At 42.8% G+C, this 20,724-nt stretch overlaps 1 protein-coding gene across 1 annotated transcript; it reads right to left on the bottom strand.

The window, feature by feature from the left end:
• Positions 1–75: 75 nt before the first annotated feature.
• Positions 76–20,191, bottom strand: LOC146495496 (extracellular matrix protein 2). The gene is made up of 11 exons (XM_085144996.1): positions 16,889–20,191; positions 16,566–16,720; positions 15,957–16,199; positions 15,729–15,860; positions 15,553–15,649; positions 15,213–15,328; positions 13,573–13,705; positions 13,335–13,492; positions 13,034–13,173; positions 4,189–4,515; positions 76–3,945 (listed from the first exon to the last, which is right to left on the bottom strand). Exons 1-11 carry the CDS (start codon positions 17,076–17,078, stop codon positions 3,780–3,782), a joined length of 1,857 nt encoding a protein of 618 aa, XP_085001122.1. The 5' UTR covers positions 17,079–20,191; the 3' UTR covers positions 76–3,779.
• Between the last annotated feature and the right edge of the window lie 533 nt (positions 20,192–20,724).

Here is a 20,724-nt window from a genome sequence, read left to right as displayed (position 1 = left end):
GTGTTTATGTGCTTCTCTGTGTTAGCCCACAGACCGGCGACCTGTCGATCCCCGACTCTCACCCGATGGTAGCTGTGATAGGCTGCAGCGCTCCTGCAGCCCTGAACTGGATAAGAATAAAATGAACTGATGGACAGTACCAACGATATTATTCTAGAGGTATGTTGTGACAAAACAGGTCAGGAAATTCCATTTTTGAATTGCTGTAGGAGAAAATTTGCACGTCGCTCTCTGACAGACTCACACACAGACTCATTTTCATTATAGTGCAACTGTAAATATACTGTAGCACCACAGGAGAAGAAGCCGGCCCAAAGACCCGGAGTGGCCCAAACAGTGAGATAGCACCATTTTTGAGGGACACTGGAAGGTGACAATAAGATAAATCATAGTTGATTTTTAAGACAATACTTATTTACTGACAATAGAAACATCTGTGTACTGTATCCTATGCAGATTGCATAAATATCTGCTAAAGAAGGGGAAACTCCCAGGACATTTAATCCTTCTCTGGAAGTACAGCAGCTACAGCTGTGCTTTATGCTTGCAGATGCTTTCCATGTAATTTTTGAAGCACGTGCAGCTGGTGAAATAAACCCGTCTTTTATTGTGAAACATTTCCGTCTGATTAGTGATAGCAGCTAGTCGCACAACAGTGGACAAAGTTTATATTTTGGTTCTGGGATTATAAAACATGATTTTGGGCCTTTTCACAGTTTTCTATTAAGTTTCATTTTGGCAGGAGGAAGTGTTGTTTCTAACCGAGGGAGCAGTGAGTTTGGCGAGCCACGCGATCTGGGAACTCTTATGACCTTACACGAGGACTGCCACACAGACATTAATCCCTGAGCTCTGCTGCTCCAGGCCTGTCAGCACAAAACCACTTTTGCCATCATATAAAGTCAAGAAGAAGCTGACACTGCCCGTCTGATGTTCAGTTATCTACTCGTCACTAACAGTGTCGTATCCACAGTGGTGGAAAGGCATGCGGGCCGGATCAGTGCCCTGCAGGGGCTTTTGGCAGGGGACAGTGTTTTGATAAAGGACTTTGCAGATGACATTCCTTCTTTCCCTGCTTCCTCTCTTTCTCCCGTTTGTAAATTTGCCCTTTCCCTCTGCTTCACGCATTTTAATTTTCTGTGTGCCTGTGTGTCTCTCTCGCTGTGGTTCGGTTGATTATGGTGTTGGGCTGTAGCTACAGGGCTTGGCATCTAAATTAAACTCTTTCTGCTCTATACGAGTGTTCATCTAACGTGTCTCCAGAGATTAACACGCCCACTAGCTCTTAGATAGCTGCTGCCATGAGGCTCTGCACCATTGGATGATAATATTTATTCATATGTTGTTTAGTTCTTTTACACTGTGATTTATCTAAATGAAAAACTATTTCCTACTCAGTGATGCTTATACCTGCAGAGAATGCACTGAGGTGACCAAATTCTTTTAAGAAGTGAACTCATAAAGGTTCTAGCAAAAACAGTGTCCTCACTTTTAGACCCTGCATCCATCCTCTCTTCTTGCCTCGCGTTATCTCTTTCTCTGTTGTCTCAGTCCGAGTCAGGAAGAGAATCTTTTAGCAGCTTTTCTCTGTAAGTGTTGGAGCTTTTTATTTGATCAACCAGCACTTCATCCACCAACGCCCGATCAAAAAACAAACACAGGAAGCTGTCTCAGGGTAGGATGGAGAGCTCGAGACAAAAAGCTCGACCCCCTCTAGGGCCAGTCAGACTGAGCTCGACGGGATGCAGACATCTGTTGGCTATGACAGCGCGTTGATTTAACAGTTTAGTCGTGTCACATGCGGCGTCATGCATGGAAGTGAAGCGGTGAGCCCGTGACATTTGCTAAAGACTCCATCTGACAGGCTGTGGAGGCATGTTTAAGGATTTCAATTCAAACCTGATGAGTCCATCTGTGCAAAGATGGGAAGGTTAAAAAGAGGAAGAGACACAGCTCGGCCATTTTTGTGCAAAGCTCCGGCTTAGCCTGTAAGTACAGGAACTGCACTATAAACGTGAACGTGTAGTTTCTTAGACAGTAATGTGCTGTTTACAAAATGACTGTACAATTATGGAGGTTGGAGGCTGCACCACATGCACAGGGCTGAGAGCACAAATGCAGCGTGTGCTCACACGCCCAGGATAGAGAAGGATGTACGGGTCTGTCTCATCTCAGAGGGTCTGTAACCTGCTTCACTTTGTCATCAGCTCCATCGTTAATAACACAAACACACTCGCTCTGCTGTTAAGTGTCGATCGCTCCCCGCCTCCCTCGAGTGTGTTTGTGACTCTAGCGTCTGCAGGGGGCCTTCTGTTCTTCATTTAGAGCTGCAGAGCCGCACTCTGATGAAACCTGATACCTTAAGCCAGCTTGTCAGCACAGCGAGCGCACTCTGCGTAAATTACGACTTCATGCGTTAAACACAACTCAATGTTTTATCGTTTTAATTATACACATTACTCTGAGTGATATACTGTGAAATGTGTTTTGTCTGAGTACGAGTGGATTAACTAATTAAAGAGACTGCTGCAGCATTTGATTGCTCACACTTGCATGCGTTCTCTTAAAATGTCTGCTTCACGTTACGCTTTGAAGATGGAGATATTAACGTGGGATTAGATGAATGAAAACACTCCCATAAAAAGAGTTTCCTCTGCTTTGTTCTCTTTAGGACTGCTTTTGCATGTCACGCTTCCAGGATTGGATTATTCTGCACAAAAGCTGGCACGAGCAAGTGATGAGTGGGACAGAAACACAGAGTTTGTCAGTAAAGGGCAGCAGAGCTCCAGCCAGCTGAGAAAAGCACTCTGAACATGATCTGATCCCGGCTTCTTTATCTTCTCCCCGTGTTGTAAACCTCCTTTCTTCTCTTCCTTGTAGCCAAGTCTTATTGAACTCAACTGCCATGAATATTCTCCTGTTCCACCGATCACCTCAGAGGCTTCCTAAGTACAATGGATGTTTTGTATCTTAAAAGTCAGCCTGTTGTTTGTACCCGAGCTGCACTCAGCTGTAACATGTTCCTCAGCTTTTCCTGCTGCTACCTCAAATAATAACGAGCTGCCTCCTTCTTCTCACGCACACACAAACATGTTTGCACTGCAATTATTGAAACACCATGACTGACGTCATCATCTACATGTTCGGAGACCCCAAACGAGGCCCCGCTTTCACAGTCCGAGTGACCCTGAGCATTTTTAGATGGTGGATGTTTATTTTGGAGGGTTTCTAGTTGTAGGAAACTAGTGTGATGTTGATATTTTTCTCCTTAATGGTCCCCTTAGGTTCACACGGTGTTGCCAGAGATCTCACTTTCTTTCGGGGATCGCTAAAGTTTGATCATGAAGCGGTCATGTAATGCCATCTCTGCCCTTCCAAACATCCTGCTTTAGTTCCTCTTCCACTAATTAAATAGTTGAGCTCAAGCTACTGTAAGTACCTCAGGCTAGAGACACAGGTTAATCCTTTCTTTGCTTTAGTTTCCCAAAGTATCCCATCCCTTAATGAAAAGACAAAACTTGTGTTTTATGTGCATTCTGATTGCAGTGCAACTGTTACAATATAAAAAGCAACTTTTACAACATTAGTTATTTTAAGCACAATGTCAAGAACATTTATTACAAACTGAAATGATCAAAGATGTGAAAGGAAAATGGTTTTAGAGATGATATAATGAAAGCTGCAGCTTACTAAGCAAAATACACGGTGAAACATTATTTTCTGCAAACACAGCATCATTACAGGGTGCTGCAAACGTGAGAGAAGAAACGTCTGTCCTATCAGTCAGACCACTGCTGTGGATACAGAACAAGGCCCTGAGGGTCAGTGAGGCAGGAGAAAGCGTTTGGGGGAATCTTCTCGACTTCCAGCAGATTATTTTCGAGGTGGACTGAAGCCAAGGAGCCCGGATTGCGAGGGTGGCACACGCTCCACTGCCTCACCAGCCTAGGATTGAAACATATGCACACTGAAGTTCAGGCAGACAATTTTCACTATAAAATAACGCAGAAACCAAACATTCAAAAGTCTTAAAGCCGTATATAATGTAAAGATAAGAAATTGAATGTGTTCTTTGTTAAGCTCCTTAGAATCATTTCACAGGAAGCTCCACCAGCAGAGCTAATGGTGTTAAGCAGGAAGCTCATCCCAGCATTATAGAAATCACATTCATGGAAAATCCAATTCTACCTGATCTGATTGTTGCTCAGTCTCAGCACCTGCAGCTTTTTAAACTGTCGGATGCAGCGAGGAACCTCTCCAAGGCGATTGTGGTCCAATAGGAGCTCACTCAGCGAGCGGTAAGATCCAACAAAAGAGAACTGTCCTATAGCGTCGCTGCTCAGGTCATTGTGGGACAGACGCAGGGATCGCAGGCCCGGCCGCAGGTGACGGAACGTGAAGGCTGGGATGTGACTGATGCTGTTGTGCTGGAGGCTCAGATTACGAAGAGGGCGCGGCAGGTTTAGAGGAACGGACGTGAACAGGTTGTGAGATAGATCCAAGGCTTCCAAGGACCTGAAGAAATACAGTGCAGAGAATAATCTCAGTCATATTTGCAAAGAAACGTCCAATCAGTGATGAGATTGCTCAGAGACAACCTGTAGATCCACGTTTCCAGTGATATCACAGCACTTATGGCATCATGCTGAAGATCTCAGTGATCTCCCAACCTTTCTACTAGTGATCAGAGATGGGCAGTGTAATCCGATTACTTTTTTCAAGTAAAGAGTAAAGTAAGGGATTACTATTGCAAAAACGGTAATTAGATTACCGTTACTTTCCCGTAGGAACGCTGCGTTAATGCGTTACTAAAACCGTGATTTTTTTGCAAGAATGTCTCATGACAGTGACGTAAGCGAGTGCGACGTTCGTGACAACAGCTGTGTGCAGATCAACAATGGATCATATATCGAGTGCAGAGAGAGTATGAGCGTGCAGCGTTTAAAGCGTGGAAGTACTGACCTTACTTTGAGTTTGATTCCATAAAAAGTGACAAAAACATTAGTGTCCGTTGTGCGTGGGAAGAAAACTTCTTTTTACAGCGAAAAAACCCCTAAACTTCCAAACAAGCACCGAGTAGCTACGACGTAATGGGAAACTCACGGATTCTTCCACTGACCGCTGCACACCTGCACCAGGGTAACCCTCCGCCTACCCCACTCCTGCTTTACAGGTGAAAATAGAGCAACAGGACCGCTAGTCTTTGACTTTATTTATTTTCTGCTGTGTTTTACTTGCATCTATTTGAAGGAGTGAGTGTAAACACACAAAATATTTTATTTTATGTGCTGGAATGTGCAGAAAATAGGTTTAAATGTTAAACTAATTTCTTCCAGTCAGAGAATGTTGCAGATAATTAATATTTGCTTGATGCATAAAGTTAAAAGATTAAAACTAATAAAACAAGTTTTAAAAAGAGACTTTTCCATTTGATTACATTTTGTATGATGATTATGTAGAAAAAGTAGAATTGGGCTGAAAGATCTATCACTTTATCACCTATTCAGGGTGTAAATCGTGTTTTTAAAAAGTAACTAAGTAACTAAGTGATTAATTACTTTTGAAAAGTAATCAGTAAAGTAACGGGATTACTTTTTGGGGGAAGTAATCAGTAATTAGTAACTGATTACTTTTTTCAAGTAACTTGACCAACACTGCTAGTGATAATGCTGAGGTTAGCTGCTCAGCAGAAGCATCTGATGATGAAGCGTCTTAGGTTTTGCAGGTTTCCTGATTAAGCATGTCAATAGACCCACATCTACACTGACTCATAAACTTTTCTCTGCAGCTTTCATCTCATGTTTTATCATTTCTGGCCTCCTGCATCGCGCTGTTGGGAGAAAGGGAGGCGAGCCTGTGTGGTGGAATAGCAGCGTGCTCCAGCCAATAAAACAGCGGGGCCTGAGGGGTACGATGGCTGTTTGGGGGAGAATTTGAGGCAGAATTGCTGATAGAGCTTAGAAAATGTTTGGCTTATGGGAAACCTAAAGAATAGCCACAGAGCTGGGACCAGATTTCTGAGGTCTGAGACAAAGACAATAATAATAATTCTGACTTATAAAAGCTGTCTTCGGGGTGCACTGCAGCACTGTGATTCAGTGTTTATTAGAAGGTCTTACACAGCTGTTTTGAGTTTACAGCACAGCTCGCAGCAGGAGACAAAACCTCATTTTCGGTTCTTCCTCCATTCACTGACATCACTGAACAAAAGACTCAGAAAACACTCAGGTGGCCAGTTAATGACTACAGATTGATGGGAAATGGGGCCCAAGAAGTGAAGGCTTGTGCATGCTGAACACATTTGGGCCAACGCATGTCTGACTGATGCTGTCTGCTTCACAGTTACTAGTAGCTTACAATAGAAAGCTTACAGCTTACAATAAAACACAACTCTCCTTCTTTTGAACATTACACCTGTTTCAATAAATCACAGCACATATTTCTTCTTTTCCTATTAAATATAAAGAAACCAGGGTTTGCTCAAGACTTTGCACAGAATTCAAGATTACTACCAACACATGTTTCCTATAGATTTGTCCGGGCTGTGCAAAATATTCACATTTTGTGTGTACGGTGAAATGCTCTAGAATAAAATGTACACAATAAACGCTGTGACCCACTAACAGGCTCGGCTAGTAAGGTGCGACTGCAAATATTCAGTAACAGAAGAACCAAAATAAGCTCTTTCAGTGTTTCATATGATGAAATACTGCATTAGCACATGTAAGGGTGCTTGAAGGGTAACAATAAAATAAAAGCAGATTTAATCATTATTTGTTATTTCGTCTTTTCCAAGAGTTACTTTTATTTACTGGCAATAAAAACTTTTTATGGTATATATCCAGTCCCTGTTCACGTCATTAGTTTGCAACACAAAAAGATGTTTTTTTTAAGTAGCATAGTTTATATTTGCTCAGAAGTATTTCTGGGTCACACTACAGTGGTGCAACTGAAAGAAAAACACAGGAAAAGCAGCAATCTGGATGTGGAAGTGCCAAAACCTGCAGTTCCTGTCCGGACCACTGGCTCCAAAAGTGAGTCAGACCTCATCAGTATTATATACAGAGATGGGCAGTAACGCGTTACTGTAATCCGATTACTTTTTTCAAGTAACGAGTAAAGTAAGGGATTATTATTGCAAAAACGGTAATTAGATTACTGTTACTTTCCCGTAGGAACGCTGCGTTACTGCATTACTGATTTTTTTGCGAGAATGTCTCATGACAGTGACGTAAGCGAGTGTGACGTTCGTGACAACAGCTGTGTGCAGATCAACAATGGATCATATATCGAGTGCAGAGAGAGTATGAGCGTGCAGCGTTTAAAGCGTGGAAGTACTGACCTTACTTTGAGTTTGATTCCATAAAAAGAGACAAAAACATTAGTGTCCGTTGTGCGTGGGAAGAAAACTTCTTTTTACAGCGAAAAAAACCCCCTAAACTTCCGAGCAAGCACCGAGTAGCTACGACGTAATGGGAAACTCACAGAGAAACTCGCGGATTCTTCCACTGACCGCTGCACACCTGCACCAGGGTAACCCTCCGCCTACCCCACTCCTGCTTTACAGGTGAAAATAGAGCAACAGGACCGCTAGTCTTTGACTTTATTTATTTTCTGCTGTGTTTTACTTGCATCTATTTGAAAGACTGAGTGTAAACACAAAAAATATTTTATTTTATGTGCTGGAATGTGCAGAAAATAGGTTTAAATATTAAACAAATTTCTTCAAGTCAGAGAATTTTGCATATAATTAAATTTTTGCTTGATGCATAAAGTTAAAAGATTAAAACTAATAAAACAAGTTTTAAAAAGAGACTTTTCCATTTGATTACATTTTGTATGATGATTATGCAGAAAAAGTAGAATTGGGCTGAAAGATCTATCACTTTATCACCTATTCAGGTTGTAAATCGTGTTTTTAAAAAGTAACTAAGTAATTAATTATTTTGAAAATAAGTAATCAGTAAAGTAACGGGATTACTTTTTTGGGGAAGTAATCAGTAATTAGTTACTGATTACTTTTTTCAAGTAACTTGACCAACACTGATTATATAACACATTACTCATTACTGGTCTCTTTGATTGGCACGTGTGCCAACACAGATCACTATTGACCTCTCTGTTGTCTTTGATCTCCTGCTGCCTGTCAGAGCATCGTTAATGACATTACCTGACAAACAATAAAGCCTGATGTGTGACTCTCCAACACGTCGGAGCAGTTTTGGTACTGCAGGGACACAGCTGGCCCAGCAGTAGGGTCGAGGTTTCAAAATGCAATTTGAAACCAATGAGTGACATCAATCTGTTATATACAGCTGTGTATCTAATCTGCATTAGAACGTCTTCCACCTCCATCATCTCTGAGAACAACTTTCAGAAACTTGGGGAAGCAGAGCAGCACACAAAGAAACCACCAGGCGCTAAATGCAAGATTTTTCTGTGAATTTCTATTAAATTAAATAAATAAAAAAAGAGCGATTTCTGTTCCCAGTTGAAACCATAAAACACCTCACTATGCTTGTTTCTGTGTACCAGTTTAGACCAGTTGTGTGCAGCTGATTTGTATTCAAAAACTTTGCCAGTGAGCTCAGCAGCAGTCCACCAGTGTTTAAATACCACATGGTATTAATGAGAGGAGAGACACACAGTCCTCTCTTCTCAGAGACCTCCACCCGTTGGCTTGGCACCTACACAAAAACACAACACTCTCATTCGCACAACATGACATGAACTATGCGCATCCACAGAAACTAAATATGCTGGCAGACACAGATGGCATCAAGGAGGTGCAGCGAGGATGCAAATGCATGGATTTGAAATTGCTAATCACCCAAAAAAGAAAAAGATGCACAAACTATGATCAAATAGTCATGCACAAGCACGCAACACACAAGCTACTCCAGGCAACACACACGCACAATTCACACCAAAGCAAATGTTTTTGCTTTTCTTTTTTTTTCATTAAAAAAATCAAGTCTGTCTCGGTTTTGTGCAAAGTCCAGTCCTGCAGCTACTCAGGTGATGGTCTGCTTACAGCAGGTACTGCACTTACAGACACACACGGCTCCATTCACGATGAAACCACAGCGTCGGGATTACACAGAATAGTCGAAGCCTTTTGGACAAGTGTCCAAGCCAGGCTCTGTGATTATGCTGAGCACACTTGAAAGTCTGCAGCTGGACTTGAAACTGCACCGATCGATGGATGACGGCACATTTATTAAAGCTGCGTGTGCACTTTTGTGCGCACTGGGTGTATCAACACTGGCTGATATCTGGAAGTATTTGTGAGATCTGTTGAAAATAGTCCCTCCAATCATTTTTTAAATCGCTTGTCCAACTGGGGTCCTGGGGGGCTGGAGCCTCTGCCAGCTGCCATTGAAAGCATATTTGAAATCATTTACCGTATTACTCGAACAAATAACTGCAGCTGGACTTTTTTGTGTTCTATAAATCTAAAGTGAGTTTTTACACTTGCTAAATGTTACGTGTTTGCAACCACGCAGGAAACCTTTAAATGTGAACTGAAGATCACTTAAATGAAACCCAGCAGTCTTCACTTGATGTTAGTGTCATATGTTAGCCAGTGTGTGCACGTATAGAGTGTGTGCACGTATAGAGTGTGTGCACGTACAGAGTGTGTGCACGTATAGAGTGTGTGCACGTGTTTGTTTCCCAGTTTATATAAGCTCATTACGAAACCAATTTGCGCCGGGCCAAATAAGAAAAAGGCTTTTGATACAAGTCGTATCAGGCTGAGACTCGTCACGATGCGACACACACATCTTTGGTGTGATGATCACTGAACCTGCACCTCCATGCAATCCGTCTGAGCCTGCAGCGACGATAAATATACACAGATCTCCCATGACAGCTTCTCTGTGCAACATGACACAAATAATAAAAAATTAATGGAGAAAAATAACATTTGATGCGCCATAACAGCCATCTGTTTCAGCACAAACCACATTAAAAAAGACTCTTCTGTCACTTATTATCTAATAGAGCTGGAGTGGCTGTTACTGGGTAGTTTTAAGTCGATGATCCTTTTACAAGAGTGTTAAGTCAAACCACAGAGCGCACAATAAAACAAATCCATTATTACACAAAAATGTTTGGCAGCATAAACTACAGTCTGCAACCAGAAAGACATTATCAATGAAATATGATCATCTACAGACATTTGGGCGTCGTGATGCAAATCAGAAAATGCTCCAGTTTGAGATCAGGCACCGACACAGGCAGGTGTCAGGTGTGTGTGTCTGTTTTAGTTGTACAGCTGTGTTTTTGAACAGGCTGCTCATTGTGCCTGATAAGAGTCGATTCTAACTGCTTGTGCAACAGCATTAATTGTGTGCCAGCGCAGCTTCGCTTACATAACAAACATGTACAGGGATAAACAAAGGAAGGCACCGTTGTTGGAAGACGTATTGCGATGCATCGCTTAGCTAAATGTTACATAACTCCGGCTACATCACCTCGTGAAAAACGAGTAATGCATTCATGCTTTTAACTGGAGCAAAAGTTCATTTGATTTTCATCCTGAAACACACAAAGTAGATCCGATACACATCCTTTTTGTTTATGAGGACAACACCACTTTTGTACACTTCTGGTTTTTTACCAAGTTTTCCCAAAACAGCCTTCTCAGTGGTGCGCTTTAGATTTCTGACTTATTGAATGTAATCCTTATCCCAGTTTGAGAAGCTGAGCTCTATTAAAATGGTTTTGAGCATCCATCAGTGTCCATGTACCAGGACATCCCACAACAGGATAGTGCCACCACTGCGTTGGACTGTAGTGATGGTGTTAATCGCTTCTTAGTGCCTGGTTTCAATCATGCACACGACCCCGGGAATTATGAATCTTTGTTTCAGAGGATTTTGCACGTCATGCTCTCTTTTCCACCGTGGCGATGACAGAACCCATCAGACGTGGTAGCATGCCCACCAAAGACAAAAAAGTGACTGAGACAGAATCACAAAATTGCTGGGCCCAAACCAGTATAGGAGAGGCCACCACAGCAACTTCAAAGCTGATCTGCTGACGCAGCAGCACATTTGTTTCCCACAGAAAAGAAAAACCTGCTGAGATGTAAGCTTGTTCTCAAACAGCACCACAGCGCTGTCTCCAGAGAGGCACTGAGCCAAGCACGAATCAGTGGAAACCAGGTATCCAAGTCATTCAGGCGCCTTTCGGCAAACTGTGCAGCCATTTGCCTTTTTGTGGATACCTACATTATAGTTTTTGTCCTTCTAAGAACTTGACCCATCTCTAAATCTTACAAATCTCCCAAACTGAGTAATCCGTGTTTACCCAGCTGGGCTCGGTGTCTGCAAACATCCAGTCTGAAGGTGTTGAGCTCCTGGACACCGAGACTGCTACAGATATGTTTTTCGTATTCTCCCTCAGCTCCTGCATTGACGTAATCACGTCTTTGTACTTAACAGGTAATTCTCTCAACATCTCACACTGGTTTTTACTCTTACATACAACATCAAGTGTCAGAGCTTTTTTGATTAAGTCCAGTGAATCCAATAAGCAATGAAAGATTGTACTCAAGGATCATTAAAAGAAGGATGTGTCTGAATACTTTAGTATACTGGATATTTCAGTTCTTTTCAAATAAGATTAACTGTAGCTATTATTGTGTAGACTAATGAGGGGAAGGTAATGCATATGGGGGGGGGGGGGGGGGCATCAGAGACATTTCACAGGTTTTGGAAATGTCCTGTTTTCATTGCACATTATTTAAATACATAATGAGGTAAGTGAGCCCGGTCTGCCTGAGAGCCCAGCTCCCTGTTACCTCGTTCTCCTCACTCAAACCTCGATCACCGAACTAGAAGCAAAGCAACACTGTGACATGAAACAGAAGCACTCAGCCAACTGCCGTTCTTTTCACATTAAGCAATCCACTTTTGATCTTTGTTTTCTCAGCTTTTTCAGGCACTTTCTGTTTCTTAACATGCCTCAGTAGGACCACATGATGATATACTATTAAAGGTCTGCAGACAATCAGCTGGAAGGCTTCTGGTCTTGTTAGCGACCTCACTTATTGTCTCCTGCTGTATAAGCGGAGTTTAGGTCAAGCTGAGTTCATCCACTGTCTGCAGTCCTGCAGAAGCCTTAAAATGAAGGCCCAGCTACTGAGCCTGCAGACTCGATGGGAAGTTGATGCTCTCACGACTAATGAGGTCAAAGTGTCAGGCATCAGAAACAAGCCTCATGAAGACTCAGTAGTCTGTTCGAATTTCCTCCAGTGAACTCCATCTTCCTGTCCTGGAGTCTGTTTTGCATCTAGAAGATTACAAGAGTTCATCACTTCCTAAAGTTTTCCCAAACTGCATCTTCTCAAGTTAACGCTTCTGCTTTGTCCCCTATATACAAAATCTCCACAGCTTCACTTTCCTGCAACTCTCTTTTGCATTCTCTATTTCCTCAGTTTTCCCTGAGGCTCCCACTTTGGTTCGCAAGGATCCTAAGGAGCAAAAAAAAAAGAAAAACCCACTGGAATTCACTATATTTAAACAGCACACACACAAACACAAATACACACACACAGATGCACACAGTTGCCCTCGCTCACACGCCTGCTCATCCAAGTACACAAGGTCAGCTGTCAAACGTGTGCGATATGTGAGCATACATGTGTTTGTCTGTGTGAGGAAGGCTGAGAGAGAAGCAGAAGAAGAAAACTGTCTGGCTTTGTGTGAATCAGTCTGAATGTCTGCTGAGAAAACACGTAGTGAAACTGATGTCCAACACTCCAAATGTGCTGTCCTTTTAATCTGGATTGTTTCACTCATTTTTAAGGCGTCAGCTTTAAACATCGATGATTTACTTTACTGTAATACTAAATTACTGCCTGTTTAAAAAAAAACTCGTTTCATGGAAATTTGTTACTTTATATCTTTTAGTGGCCACTTTAACAAACGACAGCTGCGGTCTTCAGATTCCTAAGCAACACCAGGCTGCCCTCTGGTGGCCGATGAAGGAACTACATAACATTGGGTTGGATGGATGGACATACTTAAGACGCGTCCATGCGTGGGTGGCGATGTCTTGCTCATGCAGACGGTTGTGCCTGAGTTCAAGCACTCTCAAATGAATGCAGCCCCTCAGCGCTTCCTCTGTCAGCTCCTCAATTAGATTTTCATTCATTTGCAGCGTCTACAGAAGGAGGAAGACAGAGACAGATGCTGAGGTGTGATACAGGAGTCAGACATGTGACACAGTTTAAACTGAAAACAATCAGTGAATATGCAAACAGTGTCAGAGAGTGTCTAACTCCAAGCAGTGAGAGAAAGAATGACTCTGTGGTACATGTGCACCTGAAGAGAGGGAGGAAGGTTCGGTGGTAGCGACCGGAAGTGATTGTTGCTCAGCTGCAGGTCAAGAAGTCTCTGTAGCGGCCTAAAAGCTGCAGGGGACACACTGTCTTTGTGAAGAGCATTTCCTCCCAGCTCTAGCTTCAGGAGATTCATCAAACCTATTAGGGAATAATACCTCTGATGTTACACCTGTTATAATCTTTACACATGACTGTGTTCACACACACACGATGTGTACCTTTGAAGCAGTGCGGTGTGAGTCCACTCAGCTTATTGTTTTTGATTTTCAGCTCCTCCAGAGATGAAGGCAGCGTCGGGATCACGGTGATGTGGTTGTCATCCAGATCCAGCTTCCTCAGAGAGGTCAGGTTCTGCATGAAATGAAACGCAGCACAAATAAATAGGTGTTGAGCAAAACTGGGATGATAAAATACACTAAATAGATACTTGTCTCCAAGTCCGTAATTTCCCATCCCTGCTTGCCAATCGGGATTTAATCACAGAGCTCACAGAAACACACCAAATGAAAGATGTCACATTTGTGCATCTCTTCCATTCATGGGATCTGTCCTCTCATATTTTTAGCAAAGCCACTGCGGGTGGCTCTTCAGTGAAAGCTGCTGTGGTTTTGATGAGTGAATAAAAGCAGTGGACAGGACTTTGCAGCATCCCTGCAGCCAGTCCATCAATCCTCTGTCATTACAGGGATGTGAGCAGGAACTGAAGAAGAATATTCCTCTAAAAATAATTTCCTCATATTCGCCACATCATTGGCTGCAGGTTTTTTCCAACAGGTTCTTTCAGCCAATACCATGACAGTATAGCAGTGGCAGTGTGTAATGATTGGTCAGAGTGTGGTAGGCTCCCTCGGTGTGGCCTGTGGTCTAAGAATAACCTCTGGTTTAAACCAGAGGTTATTCTTAGACGGATTAGTTAATGCTCTTTTATTACCATAATGATACAGGACATATCCTGCTTTTTATTTTAATTAGATGCAAAGTGACCCATAAAATGTGCCTGTAAGTCAGAAAAGTACTGACAGGCGGAGGACTCTCTGTAAGAGTGAAGGCGGAGCTACTGAGGATAATGTCAGAGCAGTTCAACACGTCCACGTCACAGGAAAGTCAAACAGGCTTCAGTTTCAGGCCTCGAGGCGTAAAGTTTTTGGCTTTTTGTTGACATGTGTGTTTGTCTCTGCTGGTGCTGTTTAAACACACCAAATAGTTCTTCCCAGAATCTTATTTGTGGCTCGAACTTACAGTGAATACAAACTTTGTCTCATTACGAAGGTAAACTACAGTCTGGCAAGACAAGCAGTATATTAAATGTTGTTGTTGTCAACTGTAAATTATTTTATCACAGCAGACAACGAGAAAAGCAACACTGACTTCTCTAACAGAGTTCAGTCACTGTCAGTAACACTTGTTTGTTTTTCCCAGTCTGGATAAATAATACTTGATATTTCATCACAGTAAATATTTTCTAGAAAACACCCAACAGACATGAAGTGCAGTTAAAAATATATAGTTAGAAAACTCATTGAGTGCAGGCAGAACAGGAAGTGCAAGTCTCCAACTGCAGCTGTAAGACGAGTGGGAGAAACTCTGCAGTCGAACGGTGTTGGACAGGTTTGTGGTGGATTTTCACACTGTTATTACACACATATTACACACATATTACTATATATTACTACATATCACTCACTGGGACACAAACCTCAGTACAAGAGCAGTAAATTTAAGTCAGAGTAATGTGCAGTATCACAAAGTAACCGCCACCCTTTACTGGTTTTACTTTACTTTTTCACTTTTTATATAAATAGATAAATAAAGGGATACAAATATGTCCCTTGTGAGTAATTGTGACAGTGTTACTCACAGAAAGTGGGTTTTGGCTGAACGAGTCATCATCCAGTATGTTGTGACTCAGGTCCAGCACGTCCAGGTTCAGCAGGCCTGAGAAAGCTCGCGCCGTGATGATCCTGATGTTGTTCTCTGAACATAAAGTCAGTCACATGACACTTCAATTTTCAATTTAATGATTCACCAGCTGGCAGCATAATAATCCACGTCGTAATGTATTCCAGTAGTAAATCAAAGATTTGGGCATGGATGGCTCACTAATGAAGGCTGGGCTTCCTGAGCTCTGTTTGCTCTTTTTTCTCTTTTTAATCTGTGAAATTTCTGTTCTTTGACTACAGCTGTACATATACACACACCTGCTAAATCCACCTTCGTGGCTTCAAGGTTGTGGAAGCTCGGCAGGTGAGTAATGCCGATGCCCCTGCAGCTGATCTCTCTCTCGGTGCTCTGACACTTAATAGAATCACAAAACTTTATTAATGCCCAAGAAAATCATGTAATATGTAACAAGCAACTCTATAAAGTTAGAAACCGTTTCTGTTTGATTGCTGGGCGACTCAGTCGTTTCTTCCTCTGCTTCTTCTTCTTCTTCCTCTTCTTCTTCCTCTTCCTCCTCTTCCTCTTCCTCCTCCTCCTCCTCTTCCTCTTCCTCTTCTTCTTCTTCCTCCTTGGAAGAAAAGAACAACATTTAATTATTCGGACAAATCAGTAAGTAAATAAGACAAGTTAAGAAAAGATAACTAATATTACAAACTATAACCTCTTCTTCTTCCTCCTCCTCTTCATCATCATCATCGTCATCGTCATCGTCTTCATCGTCATCGTCGTCATCGTCGTCGTCTTCATCGTCATCGTCCTCATCATCCTCCTCTCGTGTTTTCCTGAGATCCATCAGCCTTTTCTTCTCAGTGTGGAGTTCCCTGAGTGCAGCCATAAGAGCGTTGCTGTCCTCGCCTCCTTTTCCACGCTTTCTCCAGCCGCCAACGGGTCGCCCCAAACCCGCCTACAGAAGGTAGCAGGAGACCATCACAGGAAACAGAGACACGTCTCACATAAGGACTGTGTGTTACAGGTGCTGTGTGTTTCTGCTTTTTGTTTTGTTTCTGACAGGTGCACCAGTTTTACACCGCGCTTTTCTGTTTGTGCTCCTTTTGTTATATATTCACTCCTATTTTCCTAGAAATGAATAAATAGGCAGATAAAAGAAACACATGAAGAAGAGGAGCCTTTGGGGAATTTTTAGAGCTTATCTTGGAAAAGCAAAATGTGTTCGGCTCAACAATTCAGATCATAACATCTGATTGCAAAAGCTGCCAGACAGGACAGCGACATGACCTAAAAGATGGTGTAATATGATTGTGTGTCATACTATTCTATATGCGATGGACTCCACTGTGGCTGCATGCTTCCTCTTCCCCCAGGCACTTCTCCTTCGTCTGATCGCCTCCAGGTCTCCAGAGCCAGTTTGTTCCTGCTTGATCACTTTCTCAGCATTTCCTTGGAGATGCTCATCCTCACGCTCTTCTTCACCGGGGTAACAGAAAACATAAATCAAACCAAAAATGCAGTCATGAAGGAATACACCGTTCGATTTTTAATCCTCTGTGTGCAAAATAGGTTAAAATTCTCCGTTATTAAGTGTTTATTAGCCGAGAGCGTGCAGACAAAAGTGGGCAGACTTTAAAAACTTACCAGCAGTGTGTGCACCCGACACCATCACCCCTGCGTCGATCCTTGGTGAAGGAACGGGTGCTATTTCTAATTCAGATATCTCAGCGGAGACTTGCATTAATGCATCCACGTCATGCCAAGAGTCCAAGTTTTGTTCTGATGACACTATTCCACTCAGACAGATGAACACGACCCACGTCCACGTTTGCATTGCTGTATATTTATACTCAAATCCAGCTTTTGTCAAATGCAGAGAAGCCCAAAGGGTTTAATTTCTAATCCTCAGAGCTGAAGCCAAGAAGAAGCATCAGAGCAGGAAGCGCAGATGGTTAGAAGTCTACTCAAAGAGCAGCAGACAGTTCTTCAGTAGAGCTTTGTGAATGCAGAGTGAACGCTGTGGTTTCCCTTCTGTTCTGAGTCACCTTGAAGCAGTGGTCAAACATATTGCACGAGCTCGCTGCTCAGAGGAAATGTTACAATGAAGAAAGAGAGAAAGCGGGACGGGACATCCAGCAGGCGGAGAGGTGAAAAAATAAACTCTCAGTGTTAATAAAGAGCCTCGATTGTTGTAGCGTGAAATACACAGACACACCCTGCTCCTCCTGGTCTCCACTTCATAACTGTCTGCGAACGTTACGTGGAACAGCTTTTTCTCTCCTGGAGGAGACGCTGACAGGGCGGTGGGGGGGTGATAGCACAGTAAGTTTTGCACACTGGTGATAGATTTGAGTCGTACAGTCTGTTGTGATTTGACAAATGCGTTTTTGTAAACCGCTGTCACTTTTGTGCTTTTTCTGGAGGGCATCAGAATGTTAGTGTGAGGATAGTCGACCTTGTCCAAGAGGAGACGGTTGGTACACAGTTCCCGTCGGAGGCAACCTTGTTTGGCAAACGTCCGCCAGCATCTACGTCTGAAGTCAAACATGAACCCTGAGTAATAAAAAGTGAGGACGTCTTTACTTTCTGCACATCGACAGCGGAGTGTGTACATCCTCACACTCGCCGTCTGCCCCTCACTGAGTGTGGAGCCAAACTGGGATGTTCACTGTGGGGTGAAACCTCTTTATTTGCTCAGCAGACACACACAGTCGTGTTTTCATATCTTCGTGTGGACATCTAATTGACATATTGCTTTCCCTGGCTGCTTACACTTATCCTAACCCTGTCTTCAAACTCATGGGGCATTTTGTCCCCACAAGTAGAGCAACTTTCCAATTTTTGGTCCCCACATTTACACATCCACAAACATTACATTCAGTCGAATGTGCTTCAAAACATCTTCTTAAATCAACACTACTGTAATATGCAATCAAATCTGCAGATTGTGCTGTTTTGTTGTTTTTCCACACCTGAGGAGAAACTGATGAGACAGCAGCAGAATGCAGACATGTTCCAAATGGCACTCTGGACAAGTTGACACCAAACACTGAAACACGCAGGCCCTCGTGTGCTCCTCCAAAGTAAATAGCAACGTTTCCAAAGATGATTCATTTTTATATCTCGACAGGAACACGCTGTCATCTACAGACCACATTCAACCCCTTCCTTGAGTGTGACAACACCCTGAATTTGCACAGCAACAAAGAGATGAGGAGTTGAGGACACCCAGCATGAACGCTAAGCTTACTTCTCTGACTTACATGTTTAAGAAACAGCGTGTGTTTTATTATCCTTCCTGCGGATGACCAAGTTAGTCTGTTTCCTTTTCACTCTGAAGGAATATGTTAAAGTCAGCACGACCGCGTTCAGGTTTGTAACATCTCTGACACCAGTTTGCCGAATGCTAAATGTAATAAACTAAACATCTGCAGTCATGAAGCATCTGAGGTGACAGTGAGGCAGTTACTGAAATAACGAAGCTTTTATGCTCACAACTGAACGGCATTTCAAATCACATATGTTTATTAGGTCGATCGTGGCTCAAGAGTTGGCAGTTCATCTTGTAATTGGAAGGTTGCCGGTTCCAGCCCCGGCTTGGACAGTCTCGGTCGTTGTGTCCTTGGGCAAGACACTTCACCCATTGCCTACTGGTGGTGGTCAGAGGGCCCGGTGGGCCAGTGTCCGGCATCCTCGCCTCTGTCAGCACGGCCCAGGGTGGCTGTGGCTACAATGTAGCACCAGTGTATTGATGGATGACTGAATGTGTAAAGCTTTGGGGTCCACAGGGACGAAGTAAAGCGCTGTACAAATACAAATACAGGCCATTTACCATTTCATAAATACCTAATGAGTTAGGAACAAAGAACGGCGCATTGTTTAGGGCAGTGGTTCCCAAACTTTTTTCGCTGGGCCCCCCTTTGTTTTACAGAAAAATCCCCCCCGCCCCGCGCGCACACACGCACTAACACATCCTCCAACCACACACACATATTTTGCTCAGTTGCGGTTTATTTCACACCTCAAACATTTGGTAAACAGTTAAGCAAATACAAGTAATCTGCAATAAATTACAGGCAGTAATAAAATAAACTACTAACTCTTTTATGCTGCGTCTGCACCTACACGGTATTTTTGAACGCGCAGCTGTTTCGAATCACCGAAAACGGAGATTTTTTAAAACTCATTTTTTGCTTTACGTGTGGAGAGGAATACAGAGTTCATCACGCAACATCAAAGGTATGTGCCCTTTTCACGTCACGCTGTGGCCACGTTATTGCTTACATGGGATGAACTGCAGAATAGCAGACAGTCAGATTAACAGTATTTTGTCTCTATCTGCAGGTTTTACACGCAGTTACTGTCCCTCCGTTTACAAAGGCAGAGGTCACGGTGTGATTATTTTACATGTAGTTGTTTTTTTCCTGTGTAATAATATTCAACATTGCTATCAATGCATTTTTCAAAAAAATCTCTCTGTGCAAAATGGGTTCAAAAACATAAACAGCTGTTGGATCCTGTTTGTCTGTGATTTGAACTGGGGAACAAATCGTGGCAGGATCAGCCTGATGTTATTTGTATCCTGTAACTTTACTGTATAAAGAGCAAACATCTCCAACATGTCAGGAGTAGTTAGTCATTACAACAAGTGTTTGAACTAAAAATCAAGAATGTGGGATCCTGTTTGTCCGTGATCTGAACAGCCCAGCGCTGCTCCCCACGCAGGGAAACCAATCCTGCAGGAAGACCTACCTCAGCACCTGTGCAGGTGAAGCCAAAGGGAAGATTTGCTTCACCATATTTTCTAGTCTTTGGTTTAGAATGAAGTTGGTTTGGAAACATATTCAGCGATGCTTCATCTCCTGCTTTGTGTTTGTGTGGGCGCCCTGTGCTAGCAGTGTCCAAGCGTCGTTGGGTTTTTTTGTTTTTCCCCTTTTCATTCCCCCCCCCCCCCAGGCCAGGCAGGCCCCACACTTTGGGAAGGTCTGGTTTAGGGGAAAAGAAAATGACACACAATATGCCAGATGTGTTCTGTTGGATTTAGGTGAGGTAAGTGTGGAGGCTTAGAGTATGAAGGAACCCAGGACCCACTGCACCAATGTAAGGTCCAACAATAGGTTTAAGGATTTCATCTTGATGACTAAAGGCAGTCAGGGTGCTGTTGCTGAGCCTGTAGGTGTGTCTCTGTGGAAATGCCTTCCTGGACGACCACTCACACACCACAGAACTGGTCAAGCTTAAAATGATGTTACATGAATTTGTCTCCTGGATTCTGCTCCATACTCTGTGGTAGAAAACACAGCAAAGCTTCCAGCAATCCCACATATTGATGTGCCCCCCCTGCAGGGGTCGGACTAACTGTGCAACCTCTTTAGGGTCCAGATATCACTTCATGTGAGCCCTTCAGAATCCACTTCTGTTATTCATAGACTAAGTTTATTTATAATGAAGCCATTCATATTTTCACCTTCACACTGAAT

The sequence above is a fragment of the Neolamprologus multifasciatus genome, chromosome 20, assembly GCF_963576455.1.
Source record: "Neolamprologus multifasciatus chromosome 20, fNeoMul1.2, whole genome shotgun sequence".
NCBI classification, from domain to species: domain Eukaryota; kingdom Metazoa; phylum Chordata; class Actinopteri; order Cichliformes; family Cichlidae; genus Neolamprologus; species Neolamprologus multifasciatus.
Note: the sequence above shows the minus strand (reverse complement) of the source record. Positions and strands in the feature narration are given on the sequence as shown.